This window comes from Actinia tenebrosa, unplaced genomic scaffold, assembly GCF_029948245.1.
Source record: "Actinia tenebrosa isolate PJP-AT-01 unplaced genomic scaffold, QUT_ActTen_1.0 PGA_scaffold0__85_contigs__length_37466705, whole genome shotgun sequence".
Lineage (NCBI taxonomy): Eukaryota > Metazoa > Cnidaria > Anthozoa > Actiniaria > Actiniidae > Actinia > Actinia tenebrosa.
In genome coordinates, this window is record NW_028292569.1 from 3856044 (window position 1) to 3875547 (window position 19504).

Consider the following 19504-nt stretch of genomic DNA (forward strand, 5'->3'; position numbering starts at 1 on the left):
GCATGGCCTCAAAGCAATGCTCTAATAGATTTAAAATAAGAATATTGGTTGACAACTGTGAATTTTGATAGTGTAGTTCCATGAATCATACCATGAGAAGTGATACCCTTGGATAAAGGAAAACCTCAGCTTGCAGGCCTGGGAAATACCTGGAAATACCTTCAAGACAAAAGGGGATGAAACTACCTAAGGAGGGGAAAGGTTAGAATTTGAGTTATGGTAGTATGAAGTGTGATTTATTGTGAACTTTGAAAAAGAATTTAGTCATCTAGTGAAAATTCAATCCTTTTATTTTCAAAAGATTTAAGTGAAGCTTGTAATTCTTCTTTAATTCTTTCTCTTCCTATTTGACCGATAGTTTATTTTAAGCTAATCATGCAGATAATATTTGGCTGTGTAATGACGTTTTGTCAAAGGAATAACATGTTAGATGACAGCGCTAAAATTATGACTTTTACCAAGGGCTTTGAGAATGAATATTGTTGAAAATGATCCTACTTTTTTGTTTAGTTATTTTGTCAAACTCTAAACTAACCTCTGGGCTGACATAACCCACAGATCAAATCCTACATGTATAACCTTGTAATTTTGATTTATAACAGGGAAAAACATTCCAAGCCAAAATATCAAAGGATGCCAATGAAATGTTGAGATTAACATTGATAGAATGCCATTTTTTAGACAATATTTCTTGCAACTCACAAAGAAAGATTTGATTTTTTTCCCAGCTTGTGTGTAGAGTGTAATGTGCAATGGTATTTATGATCATGCATCACAAAAACTACAGTGGAGGCCTGATCCTGCTACAGTATCTCTCTGGATATCTCAAACTTTTAATTGCCTTGATTAAAGTCAAGGCCACATCCTAAGGACTTTAATACCTGGATATCTTGAAACCTTGTTATTTCTTTTCTCTAGGCCCCGGGAAGTTGGAGATAATAGACCATTTAGCTTCGTATGCAAACTGCCAATTTCAGATCATGAGTCATTCCCTTGAGAATTGTTCTTTTATAACAAACATGTTAAAATATTTAGACATGAAAGAATCAACTCCCAAGAGTGGCATCACATGGTCTGAAATGTGCACAACAAACAACGAAGCTAAAAGAGTCTATGGACTCCACTGTATTTAACAATCAGCACAAAGTCTTGTTTCATTTTCATGAGGTGCTAAGAAAGGATCTTGAAAACAATGTGCATTCCTTTTGTAACTTGCTGCAAGTTGCAAGCTCAAGATACCACTGCCTTACATTATAAGGCTTTACAATTCCCTTTCACGATCCTGATTCCCTTTATACATGCTAGATATATAATTTATTATACTCTAGCATGCCACCTTAGAAGTGCAAGGGATGAGAACAAGGGGAAAGAGGCAATTAAGGCCTATTCCTTCTAGCTCCCAATTTCAATGCACTGTAATGAAGGTTTGAACATGCCACATCTATAGTATACAGGGCCTACAAACCACTTGAAGCATTTTCCCAGTTCAATTTGGAGGTAAAGCGATAGAATTTTAACCTCATGAGAATAGAAATAATTTATTGCATTGTCTTCCAAATTAAGCTACCTTGGGAAATACTTTAAGTGTTTTATATTTTAGAAGCTTCAATCTCCATTCATTTTAGGGGATCAACCTTTGTTCAAGCTTTGTCTAATTTTAAAGTAGTTTGTGGTAATCATTGTCCAATTTTGCAGTAGTTTGCGGTAATTCTGTGTGTGGTTACCAGTGTTTATGTAATAATAATTATCAACAATCTTGAATAGGATTGCAGTGGAAATTAAGGCAATGATATAACAATACATAAATGGGGCTACTAAATCAAAAGTTGAGTGCCTTGTATTGGTCTGCGGTTATGCTGGATGGAGTTCTTTAATTTGTTTAATGAGATACGTCTTTTCATCATTGAATTGTTCATCCTCTGCAAAAGAACAGATAAACATAAAATTTTAAGGCCAAAGATCGTTCACTTGGGTAGCACTTTATCATTCATTAGTAGTGCTTCAGTATATGGAGGTCCATTGATGCTAGGGTGGTTAAAAAGTGTAAGCAAAGCTCCATTCCTCTACTCTCTCCTCATTTAACATTACCTCTGGCAATGGGACTGAAATATTATTTATACTTTGTAATGCTTGATAAAACACAAACAAAGAAATAAATTTCAAAGGAGTGACACATGGTCTGAAGGTACCAGTCTAAAATGAGCATACATTAAACCCAATATGATCATTTGGTGTATTCAATGTGATTTCCTTTCTCACCTGTTCTATCTGTATGGAAGTTAGTCAGGAATTCCACCAGTTTGTCTTTGTTCTTTAGTAAAATATCAAGAATAGCTGGTGACTTATTGGGATTTGCTACAAACACCTGGGGGGAAAATGACAGATATTTGAAATATTTATAATAACTATTTATAAAAGCTATTTTGATCAAACCACACTAAGGTGTTGGCGAGTGGTCAGTAAGGTGTTGGTAAGTGGGCAGAAAGGTGGTCAGGGATTTAGCTTGTTAAACTTTGTTAGACTACAAAGAAAAACTAGAGAGCCCAGAGAAAAACTTTCTAATCAAGGGAGAACCTAACAAACTCTACGCACATGAGATGCCAAGCCCAGAAATTGAATCTGAGACCCAGAAGTATGATGCAGGTGCACAACTGCTACACCACCCTTGATAATAACAACACAAAACTCCCACATGTCTTTCTAGAGACTGCCAGCTGAGGGAGAACTATACCATTTTTTCTTTTTTACCTTGAATACATGGAAAGCCTCAAACTGGATGTTCCTGCTCTTGTCCCGTAGCATGTTCATCATGAGTTTGAGGTTCTCAGGGTTGCTGATGTATTGTGTCATCACTGTGAAGTTGTGTCTGTCCAGCAGAAGCTCTCCAAGCAACTGAGAAAGTAATAATATTTATAATTTTACCTGTAAACTGCTATTCATTTACTTATTTAACTATATATTTTGCATGGCTGGGGAAATTGTATGGTAGAGATATACTATGCTGTGATCATGAAGGTGTTTACTGTGACAAGCATGTTATAAACAAGACTTAGTTTGGTATTACTAAAGAATGCCATCCTGATGTCAGTGTTGGCATGTTTATGGTAAAGAAGAGATTATTAGGTCATTGGAAGAATATCACTGGATGATAGTAGGGTGTCAATCAACAGCGTGCTGGTATGGTATTAGTAGAATGATGGTATGCAAGTAGTTTGTTGGTTATGTTCAGTGGGTTGTTAGTAGGGTGTTAGTGGTTTGTTGGTAAGGTGTCAGATGAGTAAGTTGTTAGTAAGGTGTCAGTGAGTAGTTGGTAGGATATCAGTGGGTTGATGATAAGGTGTCAGTGGGTTGTTAGAAAGGTGTCAGTGAGTAGTTGGTAGGGTGTCAGTGGGTTGTTGGTAAGGTGTCAGTGGGTTGATGGTAGGACATCAGTGGGTTGATGGTAAGGTGCCAGTGGGTTGTTGGTAAGATGTCAGTGGGTTGTTGGTAAGGTGTCAGTGGGTTGATGGTAGGATATCAGTGGGTTGATGGTAAGGTGTCAGTGGGTTGATGGTAAGGTGTCAGTGGGTTGTTAGTAAGGTGTCAGTGAGTAGTTAGTAGGGTGTCAGTGAGTTGTTGGTAAGGTGTCAGTGGTTTGTTGGCAAAGTGTCAGTGGGTTGTTGGTAGGATATCAGTGGGTTGATGGTAAGGTGTCAGTGGGTTGTTAGTAAGGTGTCAGTGAGTAGTTGGTAGGGTGTCAGTGGGTTGTTGGTAAGGTGTCAGTGGGTTGTTGGCAAAGTGTCAGTGGGTTGATGGTAGGACATCAGTGGGTTGATGGTAAGGTGTCAGTGGGTTGTTGGTAAGGTGCCAGTGGGTTGTTGGCAGGATATCAGTGGGTTGATGGTAAGGTGTCAGTGAGTTGTTGGGGTACCATTGTTGGCAAGGTTTCAGTGATGTGGGATAAATAGTGGTAAGTTGTCTGTAGGGTTTTAGCAAGATGTTGGTTGATAACTGGCATGCTTTTGGTTTGTTTCTATTACCTTCAGAGACTGTCGTCTTGTTACATAGTTATCAGAGTTCAGCAGTTTCTTATATTTTTCAAAAAAAGAGTCATAATTCTTGTCAAGAAACTCTGCACACATTATCTTGTGCCTTGTCAGGAGTTCCTAAAACGATAACGAATTTGTTTGATGAAACAACATGAACTTTTCAGAGAGCAGTGTAAAAACAAATATTCTTCTAAAACCAAAATATGAGCTATAATTACCATAGCTGGAAAGAGCCTGTAATAATAAGTAAAACTTGCAATGATAAAAATTGAAATTTTGTATGACTTTGTGAGTAGGCAAAAGTAGCCTGCCAGCAAGGGTTTTCTTACAAAATCCACACTTTTTAAAAATCATATATCTGTGAGTTTTGAACTCATTTCCCCCCCAAACTTTACCATTTTAATAATTTTAAAATGCTTTTTCCAGCTATGTTAATTTATTTATTGATTAAAAAATAATACAAGAATAATATAATAATAATACAAGAATACCCTTGAATTAAAAAATACATGATAAAAGCTCATACGATTCAGTGGAAGAGCCCAGCCACTCAATGAAATCCTTTATTACCTTGAAGGTAGAGAAGGCATCAGATGCAATATCAAATGTTGACACTTCCACATAAACAAAAAAGTTGTAGAATCTATCACTATTCAGTATGGCCCTGGCCAGAGCTTCATGCCGTATGCATTCCCTTAGCATTACTCCACAGTTGAGAGCAATTTCTGGTACTTCATACCTATATTGGAAAAAAAACTAACAAATTATTATGGTTGGAAAGCAATGGTTGGTTGCATAAAATATGAACTTGAGCTTCACAGTGGTGAGATAGAGCAACATAGCAGCTTAATGCTGCTTAAAACAAGTACAGTCCGTTTCCACTCTGACACTGTACAATGTAGCTCTCCATTGGTAGAGTAATGGGAGTGCTAATTCAAGGGTGTTAGGTTCATATATATTGGGAATATAAAACAGTGTGCATGTCTATATACTGTGATATAAACATGATGGGAGCTGTAGAGCAAGAGAGAAGTCGAAGAGAAACAAGAGGCGTAGCCGAGTGTTTCTTTGACTTCTCCAGTGCTCTACGGCTCCCAGAGTGTTTATATCACAGTATATTGACACAAGCGGACGCTTTACATCTCTTTTATAAAATATTTTTGAATAATTTCGGGCGAGCGTGTCTCTGTCCTCTGATATAAACATGGTTGCCAGCCAATCAGCACACGCATTATATCTCAAATATTTCATACTATAATTTTGTAAAGCGAATTTGATCATTTTATGGAAAATGTGCTATATAAGTTAATAAATTATTATTTATCATTATTATATATAATAATTCAAAAACCTCTAAAATGTCAGCACAGATTTTTTTACCAATTATTATTATTTACTCTAAGGGCAATTAATGCTTGTTGTCTTTAGAACTAAAATCTACCTAAAATCAAAATTAAAATTCTTAATCTTACCCATCAATCATCTGAAACAACATCTCTTCTTTAGAGCAGATGTACTCCACAGTTGGTGACCTGGTTCCTATCTGACGTCTCAAGATATTGTTGAAGATCTGGGCTGCATCTTTTTTTGACTGTCGTACAGCAATTTTGTTTGGTTAAAAATTTATATCATACAGTGAACTGGTTAAATAAAATCAAAAAAATAAATAGGATTTAGCAGTGGCATTTCCACAGAGTGACTCTTCATCCACTGTAATTCCAATTGGAATTTAGAAGTTGGTTTTTGCAGAGGGAGGAAGGCCGGAGAAATTGGAAAACCTTCGAACTGGTTAATCGTATTTTAAATATATGTGCAGTTGTATACAAGAAGGTTGAAATATTGTCTTTTATCCTCACTGATCAATGATTCCCCTCTTTTCAAAATCCGAGATATGCCACTGCAAACAAACTACCTATTGCCTCCCCAATCTCTTTTCTCAGAAAAGGAGAAATAAGAACAAAAGTGTGTATCTATTGTGGATGGGATTTTTTAAATCAAATTAAATACTTACCTCAAAATCAAGCTTAGCTAGATTATCAAGTATTTGCTGGAAGAGGGCATTATTGTAGAACTCTTGGGAAAGTTGGGCAACTAACTCAGTCTGGGGCTCTTGATCTAGAGTTCAAAGAACATTTTAAACCAGTTACAAAGACTACACAGTTTATTTAACTATTAATTTCTCAAGGCAATGACATACCTCCTGATCCTTGTAAGATGTTTTTCATGGCACCAAACTGCTTGGAAATTTCTTCTAAGGCCTTAAAAAGAAAAATAATCATTATTGCAATAAGGTATCAGGATAACTGAGTCGTATGTCAGTGTTTGAAAATTTGCTTGTTTTGATAGTCACAACATTGAATTTATATTCCATTTTTCTGGAACTAGTTTTATTAGTTTTAGTAAAGCGTTATTTCTGACCCCGGGGGGGTACTCTGGGGATGCTTGTCCTATCTCTTAGGGGTAAAAATTCGAGATTTTTACGGGTGACTGACCTTTTCAGCTTTTTTACTTCCAGGTGGCTCTTTTTCCAGTACAGTCAGAGCTTCTCTGGTACTCTTAACCACCTCTTGAGGACTCTTCTTGGAGGAGCCAAATAAAGGCATGATGGCTGGACCGTAGCTTGCTTCAGATCTTCAGACCTGCAGTACAATGATCAGTTTCCTATTAGTAATTCTTAAAATGAAGTTATTAATCCTCAAATTCACAATTTGTGTTTCGAATAGTGGAGTTGATATTAATATTACTGCAGTTTTCAATATTCTGTAAACTCTGTAGTTTCAAGCTGCACCCTGAAATTTGTTTTTTTCGCTGCCATTTATACAAAAATAATCAGCCAGTACTTTAATACTTTTATTTCCCTTTTTCAATGTTGCCTCAACCTTTAAAAAAAATTAAAATAAAAGCAAAGGATCCAACGAAATCACCCTTTCCAAAGTTGTGGTGATGTTTAAAAAATAAAGATAACTTATTTGTATATTTCGATATTTAATCAAATTCTTAAAAAACCAGCTACTCATGGATTACACAAGTGATGACTATTATAATACCAACGAAAGAGGGCACAAATCGATCTCATGTACAAGAACACAAAAGATTATCATAATAATGTACACAAACAATGTCTAGCTGTTATGAATGTGGGCGAAATCTTTCGCCACTTCACGACTGCTGGAAACTTGAGATTCTCTGGGAATGTAGACTGACAAAATGTAAAATATTCAAGCGATGATTTAAAATAGTACATTTGGCTTAAGCATTAGGGGTCAACCATTAATGAAGCTAAATCTAACGTAATATATTAATCCTAATCAGAATCAGAATGGATTATTTCTAAAAAGTGTTATTTTCCAACATTTATGGTTAACTTTAATAAGCTTGAATTAATATAATTTTGACTAACCGATCATTCAGAGAAGGAAGGAAAGCTTTGAAATTTTTCTTTGAAGATACTAGGTTTGGAAGATTTTAGGGGAATAAAGCCAGGGCCTAAGCTTCAAATATGTTTATATTCAGTTAACCGTAAAAACAATTTGTTGATCGATCGATTTTAGAAATTTAGAACGACTCGTTGAAAAATGAATTAAGATACCACGAAAATAAATACGACAGTACGACAGTAGCCAGATAAATTTAAATATGTAATACGAAAGATTGAGCAAACAATTCACGGACTTCAAATCCACGCCTTTCAACGGAGATAAAATACAAACAGGGTGATGTCCCAGGTCATTTGTATGACGTCCAAACCAGCCCAACTTTATCGACTGAAATGACGGGGTTTTGACGGATTTTTGTCGTGTATTTCAAGCCTACCTTCTTAAGTATGAGTCCTTGTGAGCTTCCTAGGGTTTTTTTGATTGTCTTTGAGTGGTAAAGAGACGGTAAATCGGAGTTAAAGTTGATGAATTTTGAGATTTCAAATCATGCACGCCTTAGAGAAGCAGGAAGCTAACTGAACTCTAAACACCAGTCCAATCTACCGCGGTCCGGCGAGGACGAGCAGGACTAGTAAGAGGGAAAGCAAACCGAATGAAAAATGGAAAATGAATGGGAAAATTGAAAATCAAAAACGGCTATCACGTCTATCAACCCCCGAAGATCTCAATTCCAAGATTTTCAAACAAGATAAAAAATTTTAAAAAAAAAGCCAGCAATCCCCAATTTCCCACAATTCAATTCCTCTCAGCCAGCCATTCCCAAACGTTAGTAGTTGCCATTATTTTCATATGTTTTGCTAATATTTTTTTACTATAGCAAAGATTGAATAGAAAATATTTTCGTACTTTTAATTTTCTCCCAATCAGCATTCTACCTTCAATATTGCTTGGGCTCCCTGTTTAATGCGTGACTGCACCTTGCATCACCTGATCATCGTGGTAAAAAATGGCGGTAGATTTTACCGAAAATAAAGTGGGGATCATCAGCCTTGGGATTGCCGCTCTGCAAGCCTTGATTTCATGGTTTTTGGGCTTCTGGGCAGGCAAAAAGCTTCAATCCAATGACAAATGGATTCTAGTTTGGCTATTTTACGACTTGCTCACGCATTTTACACTGGTAAGTGTTGGTAACAATTACCCCAATTATCACCGTTTTGTCTTCATTATCTCTGCCTAATTGCTGGAAAAAAGGCGCCAAATGACCTGTAATTGTACGGTTAATTGCGTAAAACAACTGCTTTGTCATAAACTGTCCATCTTAGATAGAGCATAGGTAGAAATCAAATTAGAAACGGTGTTTATGTTATCACCAAGACCTTTATATGCTATCCTGTACTCTAATAAGCTTAAGCCACGTACCCAGGGGTGGATCCAGGGTTTGGACATGAGTAGTTTACTCTGACAGACCAATCAATTTATACCCAACCCACCATACCCCTAATAGTTATAAACTACCTAAAAGGATACATCTAGCATACCATGCTGTCTGCAGTCAAGATCCTTGTACAGATTTATCTCAGTTGAAGAATCTAGCACATCAAAGGACATCATGTGAAAAAATGACATCAAAAGTATTAGTATGTAAAAGTACAATGCAAAATATATGCTATTAAAGGAAAAGTGGCATGGCAGCAAATTGAATACTTTATGAAAAATAGAGAACATACAGTCACAATATCATACATGTACTAGCAAATTATACAAAATGAATACATTACCTTATTTAGATTGAGGTGTTCCACTAGATGAGTTCATTGCTGAGTTCAGTTGAGAATATGTAAAGACCATTCAAGCTTAATTAAAACCCAGTGAATAATATTATAGATTTCAGAAAAGAATAAGTTTTTAAAAATTCCACCTTGTTCCTGTACTGTTCCCCATCAGTTTAAGGATTAAAAATCAGATAATTATTAATCCAGATGGAACATAACTCACAAGTACTCTAAGAGCACTGGTGGTCAAAAAAATATTATATAAAATATTACTGTAAGATATTCTCCATTCTCATTCGTCTAGGATTTAAAGTAGCAAATAAATCTATTATTTCCTCAAGATCTAAGTCCATGTCTCTGTGGGAATGCATCAGTGCCAGTTCATTCATTCTGTCTTGGGCCATAGTATTTCTTAAGTAGTTCTTAAGATTACGGAGGGTTGAAATGGACCTGAAAATTTCCTGATAGACTAGCATTTGTTGGGTCATCATCGCGTTGACCCTGGAGAGCTATGTTGTTTCGCCCACAGAAAATTATCGTTTCAAACAAAGACTTAAGGACCGTCCTATTTCTATCGATTTGCTGTTGAATAATATTATTCAACTGCTGATCTACTGGGACCGCTTGCTGCCTCATTGTTTTCAAAAAGTTATCCATGGCAATTACAGCAAAATTGTGCATCTCACATTTACCGCTGGCGTGTTTTGTAAGTCTCGAAGCCGCTGAAGTCCAACATGTGAGTGGTGACTTCAACAACTTGTCTAATTTATGAGCATTTCTACCAGATTCTACTCCAAACAAAACACACGGAAAACAAAATGCTCCATCGAGATATTTAGAGTATGCAAGCCAGGGATATCTTCTAAGCCATTCAAAGACAAACTTACGAGGCTTTCTATTTTCTATTGACACTGGGAAATCAAAAATCTCACCTGGTTTCCACACATTCTCAATGAACCCCAGCTTATCTTGTGGTGATGAAGAGCCAATTTCTTTTAAAGTACAAGCCAATGTCGAAAGGAGAACAGTCCTCCCTCCTGCAAATCGGGTCGCCACGCATTGTAGAATATTCTTTACTTCAAAATCCTTCGTTCAAACTACAGCAAGTCTATGACTCTAATCATAAGAACGAAAGAGACCCAACGGGGGTAGGCCTAGCTTTTTATAGTTTTGCTGGTAGTTTATGAGGTAGTTTGCAAAGTAGATAGCCAATCAGAAAAGGGTTTGAGTGGTTTCCAAAACAATCAATGTGTTTCCAGCCAATCAGAGAAGTCTTTGAGTAGTTTACGATTATCACACCGGCCTAGCTCTACAACTACGCACGCTCACTCCCTGAGGTTCTATTTGACAAAGGCTGTTTTCCGATCGTTTTCCGATAGCATTCCGATGCGTACCGACGGAGATATCCGAAACCCGAAACTTTTTGCGGGAATCGGTAAGAAATCGGCAGAAATGACGAGATTACTCATTTTTGTTTGACTTTTCTTTAATTAATTAACTGAAAAACAACCAAGTGAGTCGTTTCTAGTAGTTGCTAGAATAATGTAATACACATATTTTGTCATTATTTAGAAAGAAATGTGTAGCTTTGAAAAAAATTGAGTAGTTTACGGAAATCACGTAAACTACCCTGGATCCACCCTTGGTACCCATTAAACAAGTCAGGACAGTTATTTATTGTCTTTATTTTTTACACCGATCAAGGTTCAAAAGTAAGTTAAGGTGAGTATCCTTTCCCTCTAAGGTGTTAAACGAAAATTTGATGTCATTTTTATAAATGCGTAATTAATGTAATTAAGTGTATGTTAAAATGTAACCATAATGTGATGTATTTTAAATGAATTCTTAAAAATAGTGTTTTTGTTATATACATGTCAAATTGAAAATATTATTAAGTTTTTTACCTTCACTCACATTCTTATTTCAAACTTCTATTTTCAGTTCCACTGTCTTGGATATTGTACTCAGTATTAGTTACTAATAAACATTGTAAAGCGTTGTTGAAGCTATACGATATTGACGCTATATAAAATATACATATTATATTATTATTATTATTAAATGCTTTTTATATTGTCTTAGGAAGGTCCATTTGTCTACGTCTCCCTAACAGGAACAGTGGAGGACTCTAAAAACCCTGTGGCTATGATTTGTAAGGATTAAATTTAAGGAATTTCTGCAAATTCTTTACTAACTTTAATGTATTTGCAAATATATATAAACTACATAGTTGTACTGCAGTAGTAATGTATCAAATTGAGCTGCAGATCCTTGCAGTATATCAAGCAACTTATGCAGCTGCAATTTTTTTAAAGACTTCAATGTCTGGCCTATAATGGGAGGGGCCACAAGGGGTGGAACAATGGTCCATCATGTAGTCAATTCAAAAACATTGTCCTTGAACAGCTCAAGCCTCTTGATTGGATCCAAAGGGCCATGTTAAAATGACTGAACTTAACTAATACATGCATAGAATAATCAGATATTATGCAGTCAACTGCTTTATACCCATATTCTCTTTCAGTCCAGTCACTTAGGCTTGATTTGTTCCACGACAACGTTAATGTTGCTAAATTTTCTTTTAGCTGTTTTATTGCCGATGCTTACTTATCTGTAACTCATAACCTCAAAAATTTCCATTAATTAACAAATTTCAACTTTCCCTGCAGGGCGTGAGTATGGCAAAGCAGACTCACGCTGGCTTCATTCAGATCCCAATATACTTTCTGTTGAGATCATAACAGTCATACTTGGCTTCCTCAACATTGCTCTTGTTTATGCAATTTGCCAAGACAAGTACTACCGGTATGTATGTTATATAGGTATTCCAAAAGAGGTTGGTGAAGGATTCGTTGCATCTTGCAAATTGTTCACCAATCTTGAAATGTTTTATATTTGTATGTGAATAATATCAGCACAGATGAAAAAAATCCAGACAAAACAAAGTTTGGTAAAATTTCACATTGTTGTGACCTTTTGTTAATTTTATTGACATCACCCGTGGTGCATTTTGGGCTTGGTATCCAACACACAACAAAACCTTTACCAACCTTTTGAAAGCTGTACATGATGTATCATGTCTTTAAGTTTTATGGCCCGAAAAACTTGGACCATGAGAAATAAAGCTGTGGAGGGCTTGGATTAGTGAGGTGACAGGGGGAGTGCTTTATGTGATAAGTACTCTAGACCAAAGTTAAACTTGCTTACTGAAATTAGAAAAAGCCTATTGTGCAGAGGTTTAACAATAACATTCAATTTTTTTTCTTAGACACTTTTTGCAGATCATACTTTGTATCACTGAACTGTATGGAGGTGAGTGAAATCAAGAAGTCCACATCAGATTTACATTCCCTGTTATTATAAAATCTTCCTTTTTTGAGTGCCAATTAATAGCCAGTGGTTAACAAGACTTTGGCCCTCATTTGATGACCAACTTGAAATTTAGAAATTGGAGGGGGAAACTGGAGAACCAGGAGAAAAACCTTGAAGCACAGGAGAGATCCGACAACCATATCTACGCATAAGATAAGCATATGACATTACATTACTTAGGGACGGACAGTTAGATAGGTCGTTGTGTAGGTCCCAAAAATAGACACCAAGGAAGCACCATATACCACTCATGAAAAAGTACATGATAAGCATATAACAGAAATTACTTAGGGATGGACAATAATTAAGGGGGGTTGTGTAGGTCCCACAAATAAATACTGCGGAAGCACTTCACCTACAAAGAAATATTAATTTAATTATTAATTCAGAACAGAAATATCAAATATAAACAAAAATAATAAAATGCAGCATAAATTTCTGCAACCTCCCTTCCCCATCAATAAATTATCTACTTGTCCATCTCTTATTAATCTAACTGTTGTCATATTGCTATGTAGGATGGATGACATTTTGTCCAGAATGGTTGACTGGTTCCAAGCACCTGAACACCAGTGACCCTGTACATCACTTTATCTACCTGTGGTTCTTCAATGGTTTGTGGGTTTTGATCCCAAGTCTGCTGCTACTCCACTCCTTCATGGACATGAAAGAAAACCATTCAGATCGACACTCAAACAAGAAGTACCAATAAAGGAATTATTTGGTGCTGGTTGTAGTAACCTGCCTGTAGGACACATCCAAGATGGTAGCGACAACAATTTTGACCCACATGTAGAAATATAGTATAAAAGGTGCATCCAGGGTGAATCTACTAGAGGGGAGAGTGGGGAGGCAGCCTTGACCCCTCTATAGAGGGATTTATTTCCAAAGAAGCTGATCACCCAATTCCAGGTTTTATCATTATATGCATTTCCCTCTTCCTCTATGATTTTCTTGGATTCACCCAGCACATGTAACCATCTTCATAAACCCTGATGTTAATAATTTAGGTGTTTTCCTGATTTTCGGAGAGAACCAATAAGAACTATATACGTAATGACCAGGTGATTTTTTGAAAGAGTTAGTTAAACTACCACAGCATGTTCAAAACACTGTGTATCGGAAATAATGTATGTTACCCAATGTAGCAAAATCTGAGGTCCAACCTTCTATTTGTATTACATGTATAGCCACCCTGTGAGAATTTTCCCCCCTTTCCATCCAAACGGCTGAACAACAGCCTGGCCATTTTGGAGGGCAGAAAAAGACCTTCTCAGGCAGTGTAATTTTGGACATTCTACAAGTACTGTAAGTGTATGTGAAGATGCCCACTAAATACCCCCACTAAATTTCCTCATGAAAAACCCATTATAATTTAAGCATATTTAGATGTATAACATTGTCTCCCCTTACCAATGTCTGCCATCCTATTAAGTTTCTTGTTTGTACACTACAACACTTTGCATTAAATAGTCTTTTTGACTGCATTTGAATGAAGGAAAGTTTCAATGTCTTTGATTGCTTCTGTCGTCTTCCTTAATGCATTATTCACAGAGGGCATATCATGAGTAATTGTCGCACACAATATTCCTTCCCTTCCTTGCTTATCCTGAGCCACCTTATGACTGCCTTCTGAATGATTGATATTTGGGTTCATCAGGATTTGCTTTAGTGGTCCATTGTTTAAGATATCTTGTAGAAGTTAAGGATGTTACATCCTGGTAATGTGAAATGTAGGGGAAGATTTTTTTGAGTAGAGGGAACACTTTTACGAAGTTAATCAATCACAATGTAGAGTGAAAACAAAGCAATTAAATTTAAGTCAATCAGAAGAAAGCAACAATCTGGTTATATATCTGGGAGGGGGGACTTAGATGTTAATGAGAACAGTGGGAATAAAAAATTGGGATTGGCTGGGGTCAATATGATACTGATGCTGCTCTCTTGATTGGCTACAGTTTTCACTCTATGTTGAGATTGGCTAACTTCATAATAGTGGTTCTGGTTAGTGTCTGACACTTTGTAAGTATATGGGTAAGTGAACATACAAGGATACAGTTAAATCTTCTTAATTTACAGATTTCTGAATCCACAATCCTGAAGGAAGCAAACAAATACATCTTGTAAGTAGATAAGATTCTATGAGCATGGCAAAAAATAAAACAACTGGAGATGCTTATCAAGTTATGTTTTCAATCTTAACCTTTTTTGATCCTGATTGTAAGGTGTATCCTTGTAGAATGCCTGTCTTTGTTGAGGAGATGAATTAACCCAGTCTCCCCACTCACAAGCTAGTTTGATATACCTGTACCATGAATTGAGGGAAAAGGAAAATTTATTATATTACTGATGAAAGAAATTGATAAGGTTTAATATATGGACCACTCTCCACACTTAAAAATGAAGAAGCAAACAAAGGTGCTGGAGTAAAGGTCCAGCAGTGAAGATGTAGGAATGAGGGTTAAGCAGGAAGGTGTAGGAAAGAGGTTCCAATATAGGGAAGGTCTAGGTACGGAGGATCCAGCAGTGAAGGTGTAGAGGAATTAGGGTTAAGCAGGAAGGTGTAGGAGAGAGGTTCCAATATAGGGAAGGTTTAGGTACAGGCCAGTAGTGAAGGTGTAGCAAGGAGGGTTAAGCAGGAATGTGTAGGAGAGAGGTTCCAGTAAAGGGAAGGTTATAAGTATGTAAGGTCCAGCAGTGAAGATTTAGGAAGGAGGGTTAAGCAGGAAGGTGTAGGTGGGATGGTCCAGTAGGCAAAGTATAGGCAGATCGACCAAGTTGAGGTTTACCTTTCAAGGCCACACATTCTCTGGCCACTGACTTGCATAGCTTCTCCATTAGGCAAGATCACATTGAAAATCAAACCTCTCTCTAGAACCTCTTTTTGTGTCTGCGGATCAATCTTTGGATACCTCACATTGAGTATAGTTCGGTCTGCAAAGGCTACATGCAGGTGCCCATTAGAGTATGCAACGAATCTCCCTACGTGAGGGATATTAGCGGTTTCTGAAATCTGAAGTGGAGTTGTCTCTGAGGGTACATTTTCTGGTACATCCATAACCTGTTAGAATGAAGATTGAATTTTAAGAAATTGTTTTCTTTCTTATTTAAATTTGTATATCCTCAAGACAATTTTAATTAAGATAAGAAAATATTGGTGCTAATTAACTGAACAGAAGAAAGTGCACAAGGGAATCTGGTAGTGGTAATAAATGACTGTATAATGCAAGTGACCTATTCTAGAGGTGTATTTTAATGTATATCTTGATTACTGTCAAATAAAAACTCTCTTCAAATTATCATACTAAAATTTCAGATTTAACTTACCTTCGATTCCCAGCAACATTGCATACTTTGACTTTTGCTATGGAGACTGTTGCTATGGAAACTCACTTGTAGCATGAATTCAAACAGCCTTGCTCCTTGTCTTATCAGTTTAGCAATGGAGTAATTCATCCCTGGTTTGTCAGGGCGTTGTTGGTCTATGGAATACATTTTATCCTAAGAAAACCATAAAGCATTATTCTACATCTGTTGAACTCACAACATCTTATTTTTCAAAGTAGAAAACAGCCTTGGAGACCAGTTTCCATGAAAGTAGGCCATAGCTAACAAGTGTAAAGGGGGAAAGGGGTGCAAAAGTTTGCTAAAATATTGATTAATTCATGCCGGATTCCTGTGGATTTGGCAAGAAAATGGTACATTGCCTTTTAGACTGCCAGCTAAGTTCCTCTATTTCCTTTGGTCACTGTCCGTCTGTCTGTCCATGTCGATTGGTCGAGGAAGATTGGTTACGAGTCAAACATTGACAGACAGACGGAAAGTGACCAAGGGAAATAGAGGGATTTAGCTCACAGTCTTATTGTCTGTATAATCGAGAGCTCGCTATGCCCCTGATACAGATGCCATATTTAAATTTATCAATTCATTGCACTAACCTCTGAAAGCCCAGTGCTATGAGTGAAAAATCTTCCGGTGAAGTTGCTGGAGAAAATAACTGAATCATCACCTGGGTGGATTTCAATTTTCAGCATCTCCTTTCTACTCTTGTACACCCTGTGAAGTAACACATTAAATTACACTACTACTGAATTGTTTTTTTTTTGGTTTAAAATACTTCAGTATGTCTGAGACCTAAAATTACCAGGCAGTGAGGCAGAGTGCACACCTTCTTCTTACCTGTATAATGCCTTATTCTTCCAAACAGCTTTCAAGTCAGGGCTGCCAAAAAAGTTCTTCTTTTTCTTTTCCACTAAAAACCTTTTCAAAAAAACATCCAAAAGTACTGGGTACATTCCTTCCAGATTAACTTACAGTCTACTTTGTGGTGCTATAATTTAGCCGATGAACACTTTACCCAACGCTGATGCATTAAAGCATCTTATAGATTGAGTTGTGGATAGGGTGCAAACAAACAATACCTTGTGCATGTTTTAAACAAATTTAATTATATCGCTACTGTAATGATGCACATTTAGAAGGACAAACACTTGCCTGATAAACACTTTTTGAAAAGGTACATGGAAACCATAGGAAGGTGTAATGAGAATGGGAAAAGCTGGTATGTTGCAGTGTGGGATATTCTCAACAGAGCCCAAAGCTCGAGTTTCCAGAGAAAAATCCTCAAAGCACAGGAGAACTCCACTCAAATATGATACCAAGCCCAGGAATCAAACTTGGGTTGTATTGGTGAGAGTCGATGCATTAGCAGTGCACACAACCTGTGATCCCCATAAAATACAACAAAGAAGAAAAAATGAACAATAATAAAAAAAATCATCATATCCTGAATATACCTCTTTTGGGATCCACTTGTGGGCATGTAATGCAGGGCATATGATGGGTAGAGAAGCAGGCAAGTCAGTTATGTTAGTCATCTCTGCCAACTCTTCTGATTTGGTCTGGAGCCCATCACCAATTGAGAGTGCAATCCTCAATGGATACAACCAGCACTCTTGACAGTCATTGACAGATTGTTCTCCTTTCTGTACCCATGTGTAGAAATGTTGTTCTTTCTTCTAATGAAAACAATGAAGTTCTCATAATAAGTACAAAAGATTAGGGCTCAAAATAGTTGGTCTGTCAATAGACAAAATCCAGCCAAAATCAGCACCTATATTATCCAGCCAAACACCTCTTAGGTTGTTCTGATCATTATCTGGACTTTGAATTTAAAAAATAATTACTTCAATCTAATATATAGTTTACCTGGGCTGACTGTGGGTGTGTAGAATCAGGATTAACTTCAGCTAGGTAATATACTGTAAATGTCTTTTTATGAGAACTAAGAACAAGACTTGCATAACCATCCAGTGATTTAACCATGATACTACCATCACTATTACTGACTACAAAGTCTGGCAGAGGTGTTGTTGGCCAGGTACATTGTTTGATCTCATTGTAACATACCTAAGTTAACAAAAATGGGAAAGGTTCTTGAATAAAAATCCAATTAAAAAGAAGCGAACAAGCTAAATTCTCCTTACGATAATATCATCTTTGTTCAGCAATTCTTTACATAGATATGGATAACAGGCAAACTGATTCCTCAATGATATGGCAGTTATAACTTGTTTCCTGTACGTACTGACAGCAAATCTACTGAACTGTTGGATATGTGGCGGTTTAAATGAAAAATTCTGATAAAAGCGAAATGCAGACGAACAAGGAGACAACTGTAGAACAGATCCATCTGTATATCTGATGTAAAGACTGTCGTCACTGCATAATACAGCTTCGTCAAAATCCATTTTTCATGGTTTTCTTCCAAGATCATGTTTGAATCTAGCCGCCATTAGTTCCGCCATTTTTGTTCTGAAACCACAGGAAGCCCAATCATCAACCACAGGAGGCCCAATCACAAATATTTTTTCGTCATTTACCGGTAATTTGTATTTTATAAAAGAAATAGAAAAAACTTGCTTGCTGAGCTGTGTTCAGTATAAAGCACTTGGGGATAGGCAGAACACTCGAGAAGTGTTGAGAGGCACTCCGCTGCGCGTCGTGCTTATCCTAACACTTTTCTCGTGTTCTGCCAACCCCCGCGTGCTTTGTAACTGCACACAGCACACGCGCGCGCGTTTTCTATTGAAGAAATAGAAAACGCGCGCACGTGCTTTGTGCAGTCATAAAGCACGCGGGGGTTGGCAGAACAACTCTCTTATTATGAGTTTCTGATTCGGTCTAAAAACGTGGTTTACATTCCAAAAATATAATTAGAAAAGGATTATTCCTTCTTCAGTAATAAAGCCAACGGCTAATTTAAGTGACTTGGATATTAATTAACAAATACTAGTCTAATGGGCATCGAAATTTCTAGAAGTCGGCTATAGTTGTAGAATATACGCGAATACTCGATGTAATTGAATCACGTAAAGAAATAAATCCATGAAAAGACTTTTGTGGATGGATTGACTTTCTGGGATTAAATATATATATGTTGAGTATTATGTTATTTAATACGAGAATCTAGCCGCTTTTATCCTCCATTTATATTGTTATGGCATTTTTTGGTTTCGAAATAGCTATATTCGTTTAGAGACTTTTATTACAGAGTATAGAGGTTTTAATATTTGTATTATTGTTATTGCATATCCTAGTACCATAATGCCTCATTCACTCTTTTGTTTGTTCGTTCATTCGTTCACCCGTTCATTCAATTTCTTTTCTGATCTTTTTTTCTGTGGATACGAGAAGCGAGTTATTGTTTTCTTTTTTGATGTATATACACGTCCAGCCCATTGAATCAAATTCTATATACTTATAGTATTCATATATTATATTATCATATTGGAATAGTTCTATTTTTATCTACGCAACTAATATAAGGAATCTATATTTAGCTATTTTGTATATCCGAAAAACTACAGTTTGTTTGTTTGTAGGTTTATTATTTGATCGTTTTGACCGGAGCGGCAAACCTTTACGACAAACAGTAGACCACACGAACTGTATA

The 19504-nt window shown here is 36.6% G+C and overlaps 3 protein-coding genes across 4 annotated transcripts; 1 reads left to right on the forward strand and 2 right to left on the reverse strand.

Moving 5' to 3' along the window:
- Window positions 1–272: 272 nt before the first annotated feature.
- On the reverse strand, window positions 273–7990 carry LOC116294103 (calcium-binding protein 39). The gene is made up of 10 exons (XM_031701629.2): window positions 7842–7990; window positions 6521–6667; window positions 6226–6286; window positions 6040–6143; window positions 5501–5619; window positions 4599–4767; window positions 4020–4145; window positions 2749–2892; window positions 2260–2365; window positions 273–1919 (listed from the first exon to the last, which is right to left on the reverse strand). Exons 2-10 carry the CDS (start codon window positions 6629–6631, stop codon window positions 1852–1854), a joined length of 1008 nt encoding a protein of 335 aa, XP_031557489.2. The 5' UTR covers window positions 6632–6667; window positions 7842–7990; the 3' UTR covers window positions 273–1851.
- A 394-nt stretch (window positions 7991–8384) lies between these two features.
- LOC116294105 (emopamil-binding protein-like) lies at window positions 8385–14051 on the forward strand. Of its 2 annotated transcripts, none has more exons than XM_031701632.2 (5): window positions 8385–8582; window positions 11260–11329; window positions 11847–11982; window positions 12446–12489; window positions 13068–14051. In XM_031701632.2, the coding sequence occupies exons 1-5, from the start codon at window positions 8412–8414 to the stop codon at window positions 13259–13261; spliced, it is 615 nt and encodes a 204-aa protein (XP_031557492.1). In that variant the 5' UTR covers window positions 8385–8411; the 3' UTR covers window positions 13262–14051. The 2 variants fall into 2 exon arrangements, with proteins under 2 accessions (XP_031557492.1, XP_031557493.2); XM_031701633.2 differs by lacking the exon at window positions 13068–14051 and adding an exon at window positions 12623–12909.
- On the reverse strand, window positions 12906–18346 carry LOC116294114 (uncharacterized protein C5orf34 homolog). The gene is given in 12 exon segments (XM_089026018.1): window positions 12906–14241; window positions 14606–14646; window positions 14753–14854; window positions 15339–15610; window positions 15877–16050; window positions 16488–16605; window positions 16729–16769; window positions 16771–16846; window positions 17044–17171; window positions 17346–17567; window positions 17758–17958; window positions 18036–18346. Coding segments are annotated over 12 exon segments (1866 nt in total). The 5' UTR covers window positions 18300–18346; the 3' UTR covers window positions 12906–14014.
- Between the last annotated feature and the right edge of the window lie 1158 nt (window positions 18347–19504).